At 42.8% G+C, this 22,399-nt stretch overlaps 1 protein-coding gene across 1 annotated transcript; it reads right to left on the minus strand.

The window, feature by feature from the left end:
* Nucleotides 1-271: 271 nt before the first annotated feature.
* LOC117441454 (alpha-N-acetylneuraminate alpha-2,8-sialyltransferase ST8SIA3-like) lies at nt 272-21,519 on the minus strand. Its single transcript, XM_034077542.2, has 4 exons — nt 20,663-21,519; nt 11,879-11,998; nt 9,185-9,742; nt 272-4,925 (listed from the first exon to the last, which is right to left on the minus strand). The coding sequence occupies exons 1-4, from the start codon at nt 20,914-20,916 to the stop codon at nt 4,640-4,642; spliced, it is 1,218 nt and encodes a 405-aa protein (XP_033933433.1). The 5' UTR covers nt 20,917-21,519; the 3' UTR covers nt 272-4,639.
* Nucleotides 21,520-22,399: the final 880 nt, after the last annotated feature.

The following is a 22,399-nucleotide window of genomic DNA, read 5'->3' on the forward strand; positions in this document are numbered from 1 at the left end:
TCAGAGACAGTAATAGTAATGTAACTTATTACTTAAAAACACAGTAATAAGTCATTGTATTACATGTTGGAAGTAACTGGCCCAACACTGTTTGTATATCTATATATATATATATATGTATGATAGGGGACCTTTAAGTAACGGCAATAAAAACAAGACAGGATTCACTTTTCAAATTGATAACTTTAATTCACTTTAATGACTAAATGATTAAATAAACAGAGTAGATATTTTTCTTTCAAGTATTGGATGAATAAAACATATTCGTTAATCTATAGCGTACGTGGTTTTAATATGTATTACCGTTCATACCGTGATCTCTGCAGAAATGTTGATATGAATGGAGCCAGCCTCATCAATACCACTCAAAATACATTCTGGAAAAATGTTACCTGATACCGACTGATACAAAAATAAAAGCCGACAGAAGAAGACGCTGTGTCTGTCGTGTCTTCATGTCAACAAAATAACATTAGCAGTGTTACTAAATAATTTGTTTTCCCTTCAAGCCAACACACTTTTTTGTCAAAGTCCTGAAAATATCATGTTCAAGTCACAGACGTCTCATTGTGGGATGAAACAGGAGACAACAACAACAACAACAACAACAACAACAAACCATGTAAAACACAGCGGAAATGACGTACAAAAATATGTCTGTTGTTGCTGTTGTCTCATTTACACATTGCAGCGAAATCCACGAAAAAAGAAAGCACATGATATGATAATAATAAATCATCGGACGCCCTTAATAAAATAACTGTGTTGAGTTTAAACTGAGAATGTCAATGCCAGATTCAGAGAGTGGATATTACATGATATGACGTGGCGACAAAAGCCTCATCAACACATCAACGTATGTTAACTCATTAATACAAATGACCACACGTGATGGATGGGAGAAACATTCACAAAAGAAACCTAACCGAAAGATCCAGAATGGGACGGGAAATGGATTTAAACCGTAGTCTTTGTGACCAAGCGCTAACAACACAAGTCCTAATTAGTCTTTCCACACAAATTCATACACTGGTCACTGAAAGGAGATTTAAGGTGTCGCCATGAGCGACTGACTTTTCAGTGTCCACTGTTGTCCCGGGCAACCACCAACGTTTGTATTTGTGGACGACGACTCTTTCTCCTGCTTAATCTAATTTACATTTGCAGTTGATATGTAAAGTTGTGTTTCCTTTTAGTGTTGCGTAATGACCTAAAAGACTCTTCTTGTCTCATGCTGGATGTAATTAACCAGGCGTGCAAAGTGAGAACTTCAAAATATGTTTTCTTGATTATATGTGTTGCTCACTAAAAAAAAATGAACATCAGGTTTTCTAAAAACATATGTGACAGCAGTGTGCTTCAATATGGGGCAATCGTCTCAGTCCCTACTCCTCCAGGAAGAGTAGCTTGTGTCGAGAGCAAAAGCTAATGGGGATCCTTAATAAACATACATCATCTTAAACCTAAATGCTGGGCTAGTATCCCTAAAAATTATGTTAATTGAAAACAAATCTCGCAAAGCATAGTTGATGCCAATGTCAGGAAGTAGCGTCGTGCCCTTTGTGTATTAAGGTGGAAGGTAAGGGTGTGGAGGTCAAGGTGAGGGATCCATCCATTGGTTGTAAAGGAGAGAACAGTTTAGTAACCTTGCATTATGTTTTCAATTAACTTTGTTATGGCAAAACTACCGTCCCAATTGGGTTTAAACGTGCTGGTAAGGTAGAGCTTGGGCCAAGGAAGAACCCACTTCATTTTGGAGTTGATGGAAGTCATGACATGTCACTTGTTAGACGCTTTTATCCAAAGCGACAGGAGCTGTTATAGCAGAATGTTTATTTCAGCGTATTTCTGGTATACTCATTAATGTCACATGGTATACGCCACAGTATCGTGGACGGTGTGTTGTTCATTTGGTTCGCTGGAAGGAGGCCCATCTATAGGCAATCAGCTGTCACTCTTCACCAGCAGTTGGCATGTGTGGTAGCTGCTAAATAAGGTCATGAAATCTGGGATCATGTAGAACTCAGAAGACATATATGACTGTATAAGGTTGGAACATCTCTGCCACGTATGCTGTTTCAAGTGTATGTTCGAGCTTTCTGGTCTGGGGGGTAGTTCCGCGATCGGCTGATGTACCCCCCATTATTGTTTGTTTGTTGCAACAACTAAATAATAACTACTGATCAGCTATATCTGTGTTGTATTGAGTCCTCTCCGTTTCATTCTTTCCTGTTGTGTGTGCTGGATCGCCACAACAGAGCATTTTGGGGTGAAGAGTCTTGCCCAGGGACACAACGACATGCTGACTGCAGTGGGGTTTGAACCGGTGCCCCTGTGCGCACTATCCACTGCGCCACAGCCTCCCTCGTCAAATCATCGGGCGGATACATACATCATTGTTTTTAAATATGGAGACAGCCTTGGCGAAGGTCTGCCATCTTCAAGTGTCATTTATGTTAATCGTGTCATCATATGGAGCATTGGAGGGATTTGCAATCTTAGAATTTAAAACAACGAACGATTTTAATTTATTTTAAAGCATTATTATTTTTTACTTTTCCCCGAATTTCAAGAGATAGATTTTAGGGTTTGGGTCCACTTGTATCTTTTACAGTTTCTATAAGCGCTGATGAATGAATTGCACTTAAAGGTGGGGTAGGTACGTTTGAGAAACCGGCTCGAGATACACTTGTTGTTATGTTCCATGGATGCTCTTAACATCCCGATAGCAACGAATATCTGAAGTGCTTTGACAACAAATCCATTAAAAAAATCCATCTGTTGAAGCCGTGGCGCTGTAAAAAGCACGACCAATCATCTGAGCCGGCTAAAGTAACTGGATGGCCTACCTGCCTGTCAGCCTTCCATCGGGGCACAAACTTATCTCGTGCCCTCATTGGTCATGTGCGCGTTCGTGTGTGTTGGAGGAGGGGCTCTGAGAGGAAGGGGCAGATTTTTTTCGGTTGTGTATTTTCAAATTCTAGCGCACTCGAGCTGGTTTCTCCAAAATTACCTACCCCACCTTTAAGGTAAGTGTTAAAAGATAACTGTGTGTGAATGGATCCATCTAACCAATATGGAACTAAGACACTATCATACATGACCACAACATGGAAGAAAATAAATGTCAGCATACAGTCTCTAAGTGAATCTTCCTGATAACTTGCATAGTACACAACAACATCAGTCAGCTTTACAAAAAGTCCTACCTTTATCCAAAATGGTGACATATTGAATCCAACATCCCTCTCTGTGCTTCTCCGTGTCTGTTTAAGATGTCTCATGGACACACAACCTCACCGAAAGATATATGTTGTGCTATTTGATATTCTGGCAAAGCGTCAAACTCAACCAGACGTTAAATAGAGTCTATACATGAATTTAGTCTTGTGCAATATCATCGAAGAGGTTCTGCTGAAGCCTCTCAGTTTTGATTGGCAGACGGACATCATTTACAACTTGCTGGTGAACTAATTGGAGCATTTAGCAGCTAAAAAATAGATGTTTCTCTCGGAGGTTGGAGGAGACCAAAAACAGGGGAGATTATTGGATATACATTCATCACAAAAACAACTCAAATCATGATTATGTTGGTCTGTGTCAGCTGGATGTATACATATCATTACATTGAAACTCTTTGAGGTGATATGTAAATAGTTTTAGGACATTTTGACCCCAATATCTAGGGTTATGCAGCTTTAAGAATAACGGTACTGTGACTGAATGAATATGAAAGTGCCTAATCCAAAATTGATATTAGACGTTATCCCTACATTTTGTAATGGGGAAAACAAAAGTACAATTTCAATTAATTTCAAAATCAACATTTCGGCAATTGGACATACAGTATATATCGGCAATAGGCAGTTGGCATATTTTATTTCGGTTGATTTTTGTCGCTTTACTATTTGAATGGTCTGCCTCCCAAGAACGAGATTGGAGATGGTAGAAATTAAGCAAACTCGCACTGGTCTCCCAACTTAAACTAATCGCACTAATATATTGGCCATCAGCGGTTGTTGGGCTGATGGTTGCTGCTGGTTAGAATATTTCAAAGTATCACAAACCCTAGTTCCGACTAAAAGCAGCACTGCGTCGAAAACGAAGCCTGGTGGTGGGCGCGTGTTGCTTCAGGTACACGTGAATCAATAATGGTACAAGAGGTTTGAGGAAATGATTCGTGAGCTTACAAACACTGCACAGTCTTCAGGGCAATATAAGAAAGGATTCTTCATCTCTCAATGTCTCTCATTTTCTCCATGATTGGTTTTACGAGCAATGCGGTTGTGTCGCTGCATGACACGGCATTACATTTGAGATGATATTGAGCCATGAGTTGTAAAAACACCGTGAAGCAATTATTCGTTTTTGCCGCTTAGTTCCAAGTCCGGTTTCAGCCACCTTTTCCTCTACTGCTTTGCATTCTTGAGCAGATGAAGAAGCTTGTTGCAGTTTACGCCAACACGGTTTGTCAAACAGGGCTTCTGTTACTGAGCCCATTGCACCAACTCAGCCTCAGAGCCAAGATGTTAGATGTTTGGCAAAAACCACACGAATCCTTCCCCTCGTCGTCTGGACAGCTCTGGCCCGTGGAAGCGTTGGAGATTGAAGGAGCGCTGTACCTGCTGCAGCTTTAGCACTAAATAGCACAGTGGGACAGGGAGAGCTTCAGCAGTCCATCCAAGTGCATCTTGTAGAGCAGTTTGAACTCGGCGGGAAGCTGATGGGACTCCTGCCATTTGGTGGTGAACTTGGTGCCCTTCCTGTCGTAGTAGTGGTACGGCAGCTCCTTCCCCGTGTTGGGGTCCCATCCGAAGGGCCAGAAGCCGTACAGGTGGATCTGGTTGCACATGGAGGAGGCCAGCGTGTACATCAGGATGCCCGTACTCAGGCGCTTCGGAGACAGCTGCTTGGTTTTCCAGTAGCTGTTGAGTACAAGTGAGGAGAAGAATAGTTTATTATCACAACCTTATAGAGAGCTGCAGTGATGATGTATTTTTGTTTCACCTACAGCTTAACGTGGATTAGTCAGAAATGAAAAATGAAGGAATGAAAGCTGATTTCTGAGAGGTGAGTATATGTGTTTCCCATATATTGATTTATTTGTGGCAGGCCGCCAATTAAATCATCATGTTAAATAAACATGCTCAGCCCCTCTTTGCGTGCTCTTTGCTCTCAACGGCCCCTGAGCCCCGCCCCCTCCTCTCTGCAAGACATTTCTGAAGTTGGAAACCAGATGCTGCGTGCCGGAGAATCACTTCACGAATGGTTGGTATACGCATACAATTGTCCAAAATGGATGTATTCAAGTTAACTCTGATAAGTTAGTCTCTCCGTTCGTATCACGCTGTAAATCGCGGAGACCCAGATCTTCAAATAAGTTATTAGCTAGCAAGCATGAAAGGAGCCCAGCTAGCTAGTTGCTAGCTGGGTGTGGAGGTTAGCACACTGTGTAACATTATAGCGCTCCTAACGTTAGTCAACTACCGACTGCATTTAATTCTTTAACTCTGCCGCTGAATGATGTTTGCTCCCTCAAACCAGATGAATATAGAAACATATTTTCAGGGGCAGAAACGGGCTCATCCTGAAGAGCAGCAAACACAGCCTGGAACAGAGGTATTAGCAAGATAGAAACACACGTTGGTGGGACACACGCGGGAAAGCTGAACAGTCCGATTAGCTATCCAATTAATTTGTTTGAAATATTTCCAGGCTTCAACCAGTGCGAGTGTAGCAGCAAGAGAGGGTCAGGGAGCCGTGGCAGAGCCAGCTAGCTCAGAAGCAGCCGGTGAGATTGACAGCAAACACAGAAGCAGGTCAGGTTGTCAGAAAACCAGATTTCTGAGGCATCATTTCTGTAACTGTGAAGCAAGCAGCAAGCATAGACGCACTGGATTTGATCCAGAGTGGTTGAATATGCCTCCATTGAAGCCATGGCTATGCCACACACAGCATGGCACATGTGATGAATGGGCTGAGCTCGACCCCTGCCTGAGCCTCCTTGTGGGCATAGGACTAGTTATCCCCGTTTCTAGTGTCAACTGTGAACGCGATTTCTCGGCGATGAACAGAAAAAGCATCACTTTGAAAAGCACAACAAATTATTATGCATTTTCGTTATTAGTTCAGTTTGTGGTATTCCATTTTTCTTCATCCTCAGGTGAAAACAGACCTCCGAAACCAGCTCCAAGGAGAACACCTGGCTGCCTGCTTGAAGATCTGGACCCCGTCCTGAGGTCTTCCCATAAGATAGGGCATTAGAATATTTGTTCAGGAAGCCCAAGAAAAATCTGATGTCAAGACAAAGGGTGCAAAGTTTGCAACAAGTATGCTGCAAAGTTTGCATATTGTCTGAACATCTGAAGCGTTGTGTAGCCGAGCCAAATTTAATTGTGTTTGTTTGTTTGTTAGACATGCTAGTGGTGGTGTTCCAGGCGGGATTTGAACTCGGCACTTAGCCCTCAGTTACTCCAGGGAGAATGTAGTTAAATGTAAATGTATATGATCTAATGTAAATCACTTTGGAATAAGGCGTCTGCTAATTATATTTTTGGGAGAATAAACCCCACAGATCCTCAACTCCGGTGTGGCTCACTCATTTACAACGCGGGGGGGGGGTGCCCGCCGGGGGGGTGCCCCCACAAATAGAATCAAATTCTGTGGGAAACACTGATGGCATTAGGGCTGTAGAAATTTAGATGTTTCCAAATGTATCACGTCAGCCTTCAGAGTACATGTAATTCCATATTATTCAGGCTATTTCTGAACATAAAATATCTGAATTTGATTAATGTCCAAGTCTACTAGGTTGTGTGAGATGAGGAAGTCGGCAGAGACTTGAATAAACCAAAAAAACGTCCATTATTTCTGCCATTGTATTCACCCGAGATCCAACCATACTGAAAGCAATGGCCTCATATAAAAAAAGTAATCCGACCACTGCTGATGCTTTGCAGAGCCTCCGAGGGGGAACTCTCCAAACCAAACCTCAACAAAACCATCACCAGGCGTCCTTGAGGGGCTGAAAGCCGTCTGAGCTGCTTAAACGTGGTAATTCTTCACGAGCAGGTAGGTTTAATGGGATTGGTGAAGATTAGGCTACTGTACGAGCAGCCTGCTACAACACTAAGCAGTAAGCAACAGCCCTAAATCCCTCTCCACACACACACACACACACACACACACACACACACACACACACACACACACACACACACACACACACACACACACACAGCTCTGTGCCGTACCTTTCACTAAATAGCTGTTTCTTGATAATCCGGCTTTGGAGTCTACAGTAAATCTCCTCTTTGACATATAGAGCAAAGCACAATACAACCACACAAACTACTACAGTACAACCAAGACAGAGATACACGAGGACATTTTGAACACAGGTGGACGGAGACATAAGGTAACGGGTATTGATGGACAGAATAACAGAATGTAACATGGTTGCTGTCATTAGGTAAACGGAATTAACCATCCTTATCACGTGTAAACGGGGATAGCTAAATGTTAGCATGTTCACTTTAAAAGCTATAAATCCGAGAGCCAAAGAAGTCAGAATACATTTAAACTATCTACCTAGACTAGGGGTCTCAAACTCAAGGCCCGGGGGCCATATCCGGCCCGCGACTTCATTTTCTGTGGCCCCGCAAGAGCTAGCAAAGAATATAATACGTTTATTATACGGTTACATGCCACTTTACAGAAGCAGGTTTGCCCATAAACTACATGTCCCACAATGCATCTCGTTTTGTGACATGCGCATTGAAGAGACTAGCAATTATTTGTCCTGGACTTCTGCTTCCAGATGTAGTTAATTAAGTTATTATCCTATCCGATAATTATCCAATTCAGAGGCAATAATGTAATACATTATTTTATATATATACATATAATATATATTTATATAATTACAACCGGCCCTTTGAGTGCAACCTATATGCGAATGTGGCCCGCGATGAAATTGAGTTCGACAACCCTGACCTAGACCTAGGGGTCTAAATATGGAACAAAAATCCCATCAGTCCTTTTTTTAGAGGGAATGGCAATATATATCTCAGGCTAAATGTCCACTTGTAAGTCAAATCCATGTGAGCTGTCGCAAGCAATTGTGTTCCACAGAGATCAAATCATACTGTGTGACCGGGTGGTGCAACAGTATCAGTTGTATCAGAGTCTTTAATTATTGTTTTCTTTATTGCGAACATGCTAATAGTTAGCTAGCCTTGTTACAGTAACACCGGTCAATGCAAAGGAAGTCTCTAAAGATGTCCAGTGTATAAAGCAGCAAAAAGGCCGGCGACATTTTCGAAGAGTTGCCATGGAAGGGTTGCTTTATCGTAACGTTACGTCCACACAGCAGCTTTAGACGAATCTTCCGCCGCTTCCAACGCTTCTCTGCCCGTTGACTTTGAATGGGGATGACGCCACTTTGCCTCGCTTTTCGCCGAACTGCATTGTGGGGGAGCGAAGTGAAGATTTCCAGGATCTCCAGGATTCAAAAGTTGAGCAATGTTCAACTTTTGAAGCTGGAAGCGTCAGCCAATCAAACACGTTTATGCAAATCTGACAGTAGAAGCGCTAGCCAATCAAACCGCGTGTAAGCAGGGAGAACCAGACCGCAGTTCATTTCCTCATATTCCAAACGAGAAAGTACGGTAGCAAATCACCCGGTTCTTTACGACCAGAACTATTACCGGGATACAAACCGGAGGAACCAGCATGGAGGGAGGTGGCAGAGACAGTGGGTGAAACTGGTAGGTTTTCGCCTGTTTGGGGAGTTTATATATATATATATTGCTCGCATAAAATCCCCGGGGTTTTTTGCTTTGTATGTCGGGGGCGGGAGATTCATGTGATTGGTTGTTGGTCGCGTTGCTCGCAAAAAATCCCCAAGCTGTCAGACACGCCCAGCTCCAAGATTTTAAAGATTTTTGAAAAGCTGCTGTGTGGACGTACCGGAAGTGTATGTTGGAAACACAACTAGTAGCTAATGGCAAGAATATAAGAGAATGGGGAAATGGGCGCTTCATAATCGCTCATAAAGTTAGCATTGGTGGAGAAGTCAGCTGGTTGCATTAGGATACATGCTTACAGGGTGTAACTGAAAAGGCTCGTGTGGAAATGACAACAAGGTGTTTTGAACATACTGCCGTGTCACCGTGTGTCTTACCTGTTGACATACTGCATGATGTTTCCAGGCCAGGCCAACTTGACGTTCAGCTGACCTCGATGTTCCACAAAGAAGTCGACCAACGTCCTCGTCACCGTGGCGGACGTGTGGAAGAAAAACGCCGGGATCCACAGGATGGCCCCGTCCAGCTTCTTCAGGCTCAGGAAGAAGTTGTTCCTGTCCTGCACAGTCAGCAAGTTGTTGTAGTATTTCTCCAGGATACTCGGGTTAAAGGTCGTCATGTTGGTCCGCCGCCCAACGTCCTTCTTGAACATCTCGGTGGGTGCGAAGTTGCAGCGGAAAACAAAGTCAAACTTCTCGATCTGGGGGCCGCAGCGCGAGCCGGTGAGGATGCCGCTGTTTCCCACCACGGCGCAAACATTGTATTGTTTGTTGAGGATGGGCGAGACCTCGGGAAGGAGCGAGCGGAAGTTCTCTCCGATGGAGAAGACGTACTTGTGGCTGGAGTAGTCGTAGTGCATCAGCTGTCCGATTCGCACCGAGTCTTTAATCAATGAGAAGTTGTGGGGGATGTCGATGTATTGAGAGATCTCCTTTCTGCAAGACACAAAGGACAGTTTCGTTCTTTAAAGGTCCCTATACTGTTTTCATCAACATATTACAGCATTACCCATAATCCCCTCTGTTTCAGCCCTGTGTCAAAAGTGCTGATTCTCTGTCTGTTACTTCAGATGAAAATAAGGAGCCCCTCCCCACGCCCCTCTGAGAGACATTGGGGGGTTACCTTGGTTGGTGATTGGCTAATGGCTACACAAGACAACACATCGTTATGACATCATAAAGTGGCCAAAATCTGATCAGCTCATTTTCAGACAGGTTTTTATAGAAATGGATCAAAAAGAGAAAAAATCTTTGTTCCTGAAACTTTCAGAGTCTCTTTCCACAGAGGGGACACATGTTGATGTAGAAGAGACGTGAAGAAGAGGGGACACATGTTGATGTAGAAGAGACATGAAGAAGAGGGGACACATGTTGATGAAGAAGAGACATGAAGAAGAGGGGACACATGTTGATGTAGAAGAGACGTGAAGAAGAGGGGACACATGTTGATGTAGAAGAGACGTGAAGAAGAGGGGACACATGTTGATGTGGAAGAGACGTGAAGAAGAGGAGACACATGTTGATGTAGAAGAGACGTGAAGAAGAGGGGACACATGTTGATGTAGAAGAGACATGAAGAAGAGGGGACACATGTTGATGTAGAAGAGACATGAAGAAGAGGGGACACATGTTGATGTAGAAGAGACATGAAGAAGAGGGGACACATGTTGATGTAGAAGAGACATGAAGAAGAGGGGACACATGTTGATGAAGAAGAGACACGAAGAAGAGGGGACACATGTTGATGTAGAAGAGACATGGAGAAGAGGGGACACATGTTGATGTAGAAGAGACATGAAGAAGAGGGGACACATGTTGATGTAGAAGAGACATGAAGAAGAGGGGACACATGTTGATGTAGAAGAGACATGGAGAAGAGGGGACACATGTTGATGTAGAAGAGACATGAAGAAGAGGGGACACATGTTGATGTAGAAGAGACATGAAGAAGAGGGGACACATGTTGATGAAGAAGAGACGTGAAGAAGAGGGGACACATGTTGATGTAGAAGAGACATGGAGAAGAGGGGACACATGTTGATGTGGAAAAGACGTGAAGAAGAGGGGACACATGTTGATGTAGAAGAGACGTGAAGAAGAGGGGACACATGTTGATGTAGAAGAGACGTGAAGAAGAGGGGACACATGTTGATGTAGAAGAGACGTGAAGAAGAGGGGACACATGTTGATGTAGAAGAGACATGGAGAAGAGGGGACACATGTTGATGTAGAGGAGACATGAAGAAGAGGGGACACATGTTGATGTAGAAGAGACATGGAGAAGAGGGGACACATGTTGATGTAGAAGAGACATGAAGAAGAGGGGACACATGTTGATGTAGAAGAGACATGGAGAAGAGGGGACACATGTTGATGTAGAAGAGACATGAAGAAGAGGGGACACATGTTGATGTAAAAGAGACATGAAGAAGAGGGGACACATGTTGATGTAGAAGAGACATGAAGAAGAGGGGACACGTGTTGATGTAGAAGAGACATGAAGAAGAGGGGACACGTGTTGATGTAGAAGAGACGTGAAGAAGAGGGGACACGTGTTGATGTAGAAGAGACATGAAGAAGAGGGGACACATGTTGATGTAGAAGAGACATGGAGAAGAGGGGACACATGTTGATGTAGAAGAGACATGAAGAAGAGGGGACACATGTTGATGTAGAAGAGACATGGAGAAGAGGGGACACATGTTGATGTAGAAGAGACATGGAGAAGAGGGGACACGTGTTGATGTAGAAGAGACGTGAAGAAGAGGGGACACGTGTTGATGTAGACTTGGATTTGCCTGTAAGTAAATGAGATCTTAAAGCAAGACGTGCTATGACCGAATTTAAACAAGACTTGTCCTTGTCTCAATTGTTTGGGAGAATTTATTTGGATTTGTTTCTAACTGCTTTGACAAGGAAGTGCAAAAAGTTAGCATCAGACAATCAGCTGGTCACTAAACATCAGTTTTATGCATATTGCAAAACTAGGAACTTAAATAGATTGGATGAGAAATGTGAAACGGTTAGTGTTCAGGAGTTTGAAGTCAAAAACAGAGCGTGGGAGTAACCTACTTCAGTTGTAGAAAAGCCGAGCTGTTGTAGGTCCATCGAGAGGAGTTCTGCAGGTCCTCGCTCAGGGCGTTGGTCAGAGGACTGAAACCTGGATCCATATTCTTCAACGCCAGCTGGGAGCTGAACAGACGAGGATACGACAGAGGAGACGAAGGGGGAGTTAGAAACAAGGAGGTTAACCCAGGCGTCCTTTCGTGTTAAGATGAGGTCGGCTTCATCCACTTGCAATTGAGCTTTTTTAAAACAAGATAATGCAAAACATCCCCATTTACCTGCATTGCAAAGCATTACATGATCATGTGTTCGGCAGGGCAAGGAATGCAAACAGTCAGGTTGGGAAAAGGCAACAATTCAGCCAGATTATTGAAACCACTTATATATTCTGATTTAAGATTCTACCCTGTTTTCTTCCCATCTGATTTCCTTTTGGACCTCGACACCAGCAAGGATGCTTTTTTATTTGTAATGTTAAAAAGAGTGAAATAACGTAATATGTTATTCCAATTAATTGTATGTAAATGCTTCTACAAAACACCAACAGAACTTCCTTCCCGGTTTTGTTTAAATATCTTGCACACACATTTCAATTAGGTGCAACTTAAACCCTTAAGTGGGATCACATGACTGCTCGTGTTTCTTGTCCCGTTGTGGAAATGATTAAAGAAATAAAGCTTCAGCTGGCCTCTGCAGAAAATGAATGATTACAGATATTTTGTCTTTTTCTTCATCAGTTCCACGGCGATAAGACCTCGAGAAGAAGACAATCGTAATGAAAGTTTTTGAGCCATTCAGCAAAAAAATATAAGGACTTATCCTTAAGGAAACCAAGCGACATTTGTATTTACACTTTCAGCTCAGTGTAAACAAATACTTACATTCTCTATCCTTACTCTGGAATCAAATAGACCCAGTGCTCTCGGGAAAATAGGCAATAAGGTTAAACTTTTGCAGAAATTCTGTCCATCTTAGCAAGTTCATTTCAGACTGAATATGTGAAGTCACATATTCACCAAATATGGTTTTATGTTACTCTTTCCTTTCATGGTTTTTAAAAAACATCTGATATAATGCTTCTTTTACTACATTTCGAGTCATTTAAACTCCATGAGAAATCCAATAATGTCAACACTACGATGTCAACGTACTTGATAAGATGAACAATTGTCTTGCGGTGCATGAAGCCTTGACTCAATCCAATACTTAGAAGGATGATATATAAACCAAGACTTAACCAGAAAGCTTTCTATGTCTTATTTTTGCACGGAAACCTTGACATTTTGATTGTATTTGACTTTTTCTTGTCCATGGTGCCGTCTCTCGGTAGAATGACTTCCTTCCTAGGTCAAAGTTATATTCAGTGCAGTTCTTGTAAAAGCAACACTCCGTCTTACCCAGAGCCAATAACAAAAAAGGACATCACTGTGCATACAGCGAGAGGATGGTCCAGGTCAGGGGTGTCAAACTCAATTTCATCTCGGGCCACATTCGCATCATGGTTGCACTCAAAGGGCCAGTTTTATATATAAGACTATATAAAAATAAATATTTAATGTATGTAAAATAATGTATTATATGACATGATTGCCTCTGCATTGGATTATTATCGTATAGGGTAATAACTTCATAATTAACTACGTCTGAAAGCAGAAGTATAGGGCAAGTCTCTTCAGTGAGAATGTCACAAAATGATTTAAAAAGTCAACATTAAAAAAAAAACAAGTGATATTTTGAAAAAAAGAAAAAGGCAAATTCTAAGAAAGTCAAATTCTGAAAAACAAGTAAAATTTGAGATGCATTGTGGGACTCATCGTCATGTAACCGAATAATAATAATGGATTACTTTCTTTTTTTTTTAGAGCCGAGGCGGGTTTCGAACTGGAGTTCACCAATGCCCCTTGATCTGATGATCAACGCTGTAACCACTGCGCCAAAACCGCAATAAACATATTATATTCTTTGCAACTCTTGTGGGCCACATCAGATGAAGTCACGAGCCGGATTTGGCCCCCAGGCCTTGAGTTTGACACCCCTGGTCCAGACTGCTTGGCACAGCTGAGCTAAAAGAGCGAAAACAGGAGAACTGCTAGCCTAACTCAAATGTCTCCATCCTGAGAAACAAATATTGGTTACCATGTGTGTTTCTACAGGACCGACAACGATTAAACCAATGCTCTCTTGGAAAGACAGATATGGAGGATTTTCCACAATCATGATTTGTTGATTTAAACATAAAACTTGCCTCTTTAACACTAATCTTCTCCCTTTGACTAATCGTCAAAATGTCAAGGTTTCAGGTCAAGATCCTGCTATGGCAGTGCTCAAAATGTTCATTTTGCATAGAGGTCAGTAGCATTTACTGCATAAGGACAGTTTAAGTTTTGACCACAAAGGATTTTACCACAATCCAACAGTGTTAGCCAAACCTTAAAATGTATGTGTAAATGCTGTTCGACCTGGATGTGATGGCGTCCATCAGCCTTAGTCTGTTGTTCTGCCATCTTTGAAGCAAGTGAGGCTCAGCCAGAGAGTTGCAGCACTGAAAAGCTACTGATTAGAACAGTATCTACTACAGATGAGCCAATAGCAGACATACAAAATAATATGTGGGAGCCTTTGAGGGTACAATTTTGTTACCAACCCACAAGTATGCAGAGGATTAATGCATGATTAATAAAACATACTCGCTGAACTCCACAAAAAGAAACTAGCCCTCTAAATTCATGCTGTTTCAAATCCAACACGATCCAAAAGGCTCCAAAGAAAAGATAGATAGGTAGGTAGGTAGGTAGCTAGGTAGCTAGGTAGGTAGGTAGGTAGGTAGATACAGTAGGTAGGTAGGTAGGTAGGTAGATACAGTAGGTAGGTAGATACAGTAGGTAGGTAGATAGATACAGTAGGTAGGTAGGTAGGTAGGTAGGTAGGTAGGTAGGTAGATAGATAGATAGATAGGTAGGTAGGTAGATAGATAGGTAGGTAGGTAGGTAGGTAGGTAGGTAGGTAGGTAGGTAGGTAGGTAGGTAGGTAGGTAGGTAGATAGGTAGATAGATAGATAGATAGACAAGTGAAAATGCATCCTTGTGTGTTGGATTAAACGTCAGCACACTGTATTCACCTCAGCACAGGTTTACGAGGGGGCCTCTCGCTGCAGGAGGAATGTGAAACAAAAAAATGAACTCATTCTTATCTTTATCATCACCAGTGACTTTAAAAAGACATTTCATTGACAGAAAGGATCTAGAACGAGCTGGCATGCAGAGATAAAGTGCATTTCAAATACTTACTCGATATCATAGTAAGAATAAAACACTTATTCATGACACAATACATCTTGAATGGTGGTCGTTTGAGTTGTAACTGCAGATGGTGAACTAGGTACAATCCCTGACTTTGTTTGAGTTATATTAAGCGATAACAAAATGTATTTCTCCATAGCTTATGGCAATAACCTGTCCATCATGGATCTTGAATGAAATGATTGTGTGCTCAATGCCTGTTGCACATATTTAGAGTTGCACTATTCTGCACTTTGGGAGCTTAGGAGGGAAAGTAGAGGATAAAACAAGGCTTCATGTGTATGGCAGTCCAGTAGAAATCAGTGCCCGATGGTGGTGTTAGACAGGGGTCACCAAGTTCATTTTTAACACTCTGTCATTGTCGTCTGGCCAACTGTTTAACAGGGGAAAGACCATGTGGACTAAGTCTCCATGAACTGGCTGCACTGCATACAGAGCACAACAAACATGTTATGTTTCCTTTCCTAAACTCAAATTCTACAACATGGCAGGAAACGTACAGATGTGTCCACTGCACTGCTTTCTCTTCAACATGCTGCCCGCCTTCACATCTAACTCAATCTGAGCGCAACCTTGGCCCGTGGTGATGGCAAGCGAGGAGGAAAATGATTACAGGTTGAAGGAAAATAAATGCGGGTCCTCGTGCTATAAATCAGATCCAAGGGCGGCTCCCTGGCCTCCAGAGCCTCCATCAGAACGAGGCTGTTTAAACATCGCCCTCTGGGCCTGACCGACATATCGGTCAACAAAGATTTACAGAGTGATTTTCCTGGAGCTGTACTGCCGTGGCACTGCTGAGATCTGTTAAAAAATATCAGACATATTGGTGTCAACAGACTTCCTGATTGGACTGGAATCTGATGCCGTATTAGATGCTGTAAACCCAGATGTAAACACACCTCACTCATTGAGAATCTGACCATTAAACTAGTCCTGGAGGTTTTCAGACACTCATGGTGTTTCTCAATGTCGAGTAAGGCTGCTCCAGAACCACTATTTCAAGCACGCTACGTCATCGAGTGCCGCCGAAGGACTGTTCCAATGTCCAGCTTACTTGGAATTCTACCGAGCCCGGCGTACTTCGTTTGGAGAAATTTCGAGTCTGCACATGTGTAGTCTTAAAATCCCCACAATGCTTTGCGCACGGACCAATTTCCCCAAATCTGTGGCGGAAAATGGAAGGCGGGGCCTCTCATGTGACGCACACTTGCTCGCCTGTTCCACTCTTCGTTTTCCGAATGCTAGTAGGAAGTATTCTTGACTCGCTTCTGAAGCAAGACGCTCGGAAGACATGTGCTACCAAGCAAGCGTACTTGACATTGAGAAACACCCACAGCCTCGACAATATATACTAATATGTTAGCTGGAGCCCATAGCGCTATAAACTATATCAGGGTTTCCCACACATAGACTCTACTTGGGCGGGCCGCCGAGGTATTTTAACGGCCGCCCAAGTATATTTCGCGACCCATTTAGTTTTTTTTTTTTATAATAATTTTTTAATAATTTTTTTTTTTATAATTTTTTTTTTTATTCGTCCGTGACCACGACGCCATCTGCGATCGATTAACTTGTGGACAATGATCCCTCGCTCCCTTGCACTGATCTCGCCTCCTTCTGGCCTGTTAAGTGGCCTGCCTCACACAGGGTGACTGGCTGTCCACATGATGTGGCCTGCCGACATGGCCACTGTCATACAGATCATAAATCAAAGCCCTTGATTGGTCTCTGTGTGTCATTCAAGCTCGGGATAAGCTCAGCTCAGGTGAGGTAAAGGACTCTCTGAGTGTTTAGAAAGTTAACTTAGTCTAAGTTCTCAGTGGGTCTCAAACGGTGTGGTCACCAGTTATGTAAACACATATTAAGGTGAAAAAAGGTAAGATACACTTTTAAAACTTGTTGAGAGAAAACTAGTCTTTGCTGCTGCCTCAAAGAGGAGCAGGGGGGAGAGGAGGGAGACAGGAGAGGCTGATTCAGGAGCACACACACACTCACAACTATAAATGAACCAAAAATTAATTAATAAACAAGTTTCAGTGTTTTTTTCATATTGGAAATGGTATGTTATTGGTTATGGCCATGATTTTATGATTATTGAAATGTATACAGTTCTGTTTAATATAGGTGTTTCCATAGATCTAATCTCTATATTTTCCCCTCAAAATGCACCAGATTGATGCATTTAACTCCAAAATAAAAAATAAAATCTTACCAGGGGGGCATGCCCCTGGACCCCCTAGAGGATTTGAGGTCGACCCCCACTAAAAATCACATGGATAGGTTCCTAAATACATTTATAAATACATTTATTTTTTTAAATAGTAACCCATTTCCATATGTTCATGTGTGGGTAGTAGATTTAAACTATAGGGCTATCATTATGGGCCCTGCCTGTACCTGTGCGCTCTGCTAACAAGCGACCAACAGAAAGGTTAATGTTGTTGGACGTCACCTCACCCACCCCCCCCCCCCCCCCCCCCCCCGCTACCACCACTACCGCTATTTGGGATATGTGAGAAACAGATCTGTGGGAAACACTGGCAGTTAATGGACCAGCACCAGAGGTGTTCCCATACACACAGGCGTTGGAGCTGTTCTTGATGAAATCCCAGAAGGATGAAGTGCTCTGACAAACAGTGCCATCTTTGCGCAAAATGATTATGATTATGATTATAGTTAAAACCGCCCGCTGCCACCACCCGCCCAAGTATATTTCAGATCTGTGGGAAACACTGTATATAGTTTCTTTTAGATACATTACTAAGACGTAATGTAATGTAACACCTCGTAAATATTTAGATGCAACCCAGTTGAAAAATATTAGCCAGCTGTACAATGCCATTATTTCTAAACATTAAACAGAAACACGACCATAACTGTTCACATATGACACACATTTTGTGTGTGTTTCGACCCATTTTGCCCTTAACTCGTAGATGCTACAACATTTAGTGAATGAAGTTCCATCACAATCAAATGTGAATTGCTTAAATCGCTCTATAGCAAGACACTTAATGTGGATAAAATAAGTGGAATCACGGCAGGAAATGGACTTAAAGAGAGACAGAAGAGCTGCGGTGGAACGAGCCGATGTATTTCACAGCTGTAGGATTAAGTGACAGATGCCCTGCTTTCCTTCAGGCTGATACACACTCACAGTGACTGAGAGACACTGACATGAACTACGTAGACCAGTTTATCAGGGCCAAGTGATCTCCTCATTAAAAAACAACAACAGCGAAGCAGTGTTATCCACCGTTGACCTGAAAGATATAGTGTTGTCTGCTTATTCATTCTGTGCATTTAAAATACAATGTATGAATAAAGCTGTCTGTTAAAAATATAAATCGGAATTTCTTTTCTTTTCAGATGTTTTGATGGAAATGCTTTGCAGAGGCATCCACATTCATGCCTAAGCTGCTTGTTCTTCAATTAGAAACACAATTTCTGCTGATGATTTGAGAATGATGAGTTCAGAGCAGAATTTGTCTCGTAAAAAATATATAAGATTGTCAAAAAGCTTCCCCTTCATAAGGTTATACATCAAAAACTGTCGCTCTGAATTCAAGCAGTTGCTCAATACTTTAGCCTACATGTTAACATAGATGCTAGTAGTAGTAACAGTGATATGAGAGGTTGTAGTAGTCACAATAACAATAGTTTTACTGTAAGGGTAAAATAAGTAGGAATACTAGAAGTGACAGTAGTAGTGGTAAAAACTGTTGTAGTAGAAGTAGCCAAAATAGCAACAAAGTATTAGCCGTGCTAGGAGTAGATTAGCAGTTGTAAAAGTAGACCTACAGTAAAAGTAGTAATGATAAGAGTAGTAGTTGTGTGTTTCTACCTTTGTAACTTAGGTAATCAAAGTAAAATGCAGTTTTTATGTCACATTTCTTCAAATCTCTGTCTTTGTTTGGACCTGGAGGGCGATTAGCTTAGCTTAGCACAAAGACTGGAAGCAGATGGAAACAGCTAGCCTGGCTCTGTTCATATTTCTAACATGAGGCTGCAATGGCTTGTGCTGAACTGAGGTCACGGTTCACTGCACGTAGCCTCTCGCAGAATAAAGGGTACAACGATTGTAAGCACTCAATGTGTGCAAATGAAACGCTGGAGATGTAAAAAAAAAAAACGCCTGAGGGTGATCAGTTTCAACATGAGGGTGGTGTGTGTGACGTCACCCTGATGTGCCAACCGCCAGGATCAGGAACAAACCCCCAAATGAAATGGTGTGGTTGTAACCCACATCCTGCAGTGAACAAGTAACCTTATGCATTTGTGTTTGTTTTATTTCTATAGCCTATTTCTAAGCTCACAAATGAACATGTTGTCCACAGAGTTTAACTCCCATAAAAACATCAGGAAGTCACTGGGTTTCACAAAGAAGTTCTTGAATTGCAATTGAAATCACTGATATTAATCTTTACGCTTTAAAGGTGTTGGTGTATTTTTGAACGTTAAACAGAATGAAGGTAGCTGTTTCCTGCTTCCAGACTGTATGCTAAGCTACGCTAATCACATCATGGTTTCAGTGCTGTAGTTAAAACACAGATATGAGTGGTATTCTAAGTCTAGGCAAGAAAGCAAATCCCCAATATGTCAGAGACTAACAGTTTTAAATTGCAATATTGAAGTGAAACTGCATGTGTTTGGGTACTACACGAGTTGTGTGTGAGTGTGTGACTTCATTCATTCATGTATATACATTTGCTGCTGTTAAACGTTGTAATTATTCTTTTAAGGGTGAAGTAAGTTCAATGATTACTTTTTAAACACTATAACCTCGACCTCTCCCTAACCTCACCCATACTGTAACTCAGCTATATGCAGGCTACTGTTGTGTACTATTCTTAAAACATAGCATTGGACTTTAATGTCGTCCTAGGTCTGCGCCTTTATGAAGCAGACTTTTGTATCATACAATGTTCCTTTATTGAATATGTGGACCTAGCTGAAACCACAAACAACAGCCCCGGGTCATTAAGTGAGGGGGTGAATTAATGTTCGGCCCTTTGGTGTAAAAAATATCAGAGGGAATATTTTGAAACAGAAAATAAAGACCTTTTCTCACAGAGATCAACCACACAGGCCTGCAGCATGAAAACACAGCGGCTCAGTCTGTGGGCCTCAGACAGCAGAGAGGCCTTCATCTGTGCCTCATCATCAACACCTCCATTAGCTACATATGCTACACCATGTATCAGTGGGTGAAGTTATGCATTTCCCTGATAAGATTACTCCACCCTTCCAGCACAAACTGAGAGATGAAGGTTCAACTGGAAAACTGGAACAAGAATAACATTATTATAAGGATGTAAGGCAATAAACATGTCACATTAGAAGGTATCAACAGTAAGTCACATTCAAATGCTTTTCCCACCCTGTCAGCATGCACCTGGAGTAACTAAATATATAACCCACCTCTCAGCTGATCTGGTGCAACAGTCAGCATACAGCCTACGTCTACAGCAGCACCCAGGCCTGTACTCACCGAAACCCCGCATGAAACATGGACAGCCTGGGTCCTCCATTAGGTCCGTATCTGGGGGTGCTGAGCAGAAAGTCCTTCTTGATGGACACGTAGCTGATGAGCGACAGGATGAGCAGAGCCACGCTGAACATGACCAGCCCCAGCGCGCTGGCGATCCGTACCATCCTGCCTCTCTGCGGACAGCAGCCCCCCCGAACCAGAGGCGCAGTGACCGGCCAGGACAAGGAGACAGCAAGAGCCCAAGCGCACCGCATCAGCGGCAGAACGTGGGTAGAAACGCGAAGACGACGCGCGCTTCACATAGATATCATAGTCCATGTGTGGAGGAGGAGCGGATGCGGCGGCGCGGCAGTGGCGACGCGTGAGCGGCGACCATGAACGCAGAAACGCACAAGGCCGGGCAGGCTTGGGCAAAGCCCGGATCTATCCACGACTACAGAGCCAATGTAGAACGAGCGAAATGCCGCGATTGTGCAGATTTCATACCCTAAATATGAGGCATGAAGGCTTCGACGCGTGAGCGGAAGAAACGACGCAGGAAGAGAAGAGACTGTGACGCATTGACAGTCCGTGCATCGCAGGAAGGAGAGCAGATGGGGGAGGAGGGGGGTCTTGGAGGTTTTTCTGCTGGTATCCAGGCTCAGTTTACAGCCGGCATCATGACCTCAAGGCGGTGAAACGCTGCAGTGAAGCGTCGTGCAGGGAGAGAGTGGTGCCACCGCCGGATGCTGCGTCCTCTTCCTCTGCATCCTCCCCGTCCTCTCTCCTCTGCCGGTAGTCATTAATTAAACCGGAGTGTCGCTTTAAGGAGACGCAGCTCTGGTATCGCGGTAATCAGATAAACAGCACCAGCAGCATCCGAGGCTCAGCTGTGAGGGGGGGGGGGGGGGGGTGGGACTCAAACATCTTGAGAAATGTGGAAGTATGTTTTCTGCTCACACCAAAGGAAAAACAGCCCCACTGAGTAACCATTGTGTATTGGATATCATTTAGGTATCAAATACCTACATTGTTTATTGTGTTTATGATTACCCGTGTTGTTCTTGGCAGGACTCAAGGTTAGAGTGAGGATATCCTGTTGGGGCTTAACTTCACACACAGGCCTGTAAGAACACACACACGTCTCACACACAACCACACACCCACACACAGACACACTGAATCAAAGAGATGTCAAGGCTTTGTGTAGGCTGTTGTCAACCAGAAGTACCGATCATGTGCCTTAAGCCTCAAATTAAATGTCTCTCTGTCTTGCTACCACACACACACACACACACACACACACACACACACACACACACACACACACACACACACACACACACACACACACACACACACGCGCGCACACACACACACCCACACACACTCTCCCCACTCACTGACGCAATGTTTCTCCACAGTCTTACCAATGGATGCAGAAATGTTACCGTCTATAATACATGTAAAATGTATAAAGTGACAGATAACACACAAAGGGAAAACCCAATAAATGACACCTCACTGCATTGAGCCTTATACATTACAAATCTAGTTATCTCAATTAATTACCAACTTCAATGCATCTAATGCCATACAGCCAGAGTTCAAAGAGTTCAGACAGATGTATCCCCAGACAGATTTGACATCATTAGTATAACAGATGAAACAGTACGATCCTAGAACTGTTTGGTTACACACACTAAACATCAACAAAAGAAAAACTGAGAAAAAATATACTGAAGGAATTCCTGAGAG

Source organism: Pseudochaenichthys georgianus, unplaced genomic scaffold (assembly GCF_902827115.2).
Source record: "Pseudochaenichthys georgianus unplaced genomic scaffold, fPseGeo1.2 scaffold_1687_arrow_ctg1, whole genome shotgun sequence".
NCBI lineage: Eukaryota > Metazoa > Chordata > Actinopteri > Perciformes > Channichthyidae > Pseudochaenichthys > Pseudochaenichthys georgianus.

Coding starts and splice junctions, on each gene's coding strand:
- LOC117441454 (XM_034077542.2), bottom strand. CDS start 20,916: ATGCGGTGCGCTTGGGCTCTTGCTGTCTCCTTGTCCTGGCCGGTCACT. Junction 11,999..20,662: donor ATGTTTCATGCGGGGTTTCG/GTGAGTACAGGC, acceptor TCGTCTGTTCAG/CTCCCAGCTGGCGTTGAAGA. Junction 9,743..11,878: donor TCGGCTTTTCTACAACTGAA/GTAGGTTACTCC, acceptor TGTGTCTTGCAG/AAAGGAGATCTCTCAATACA.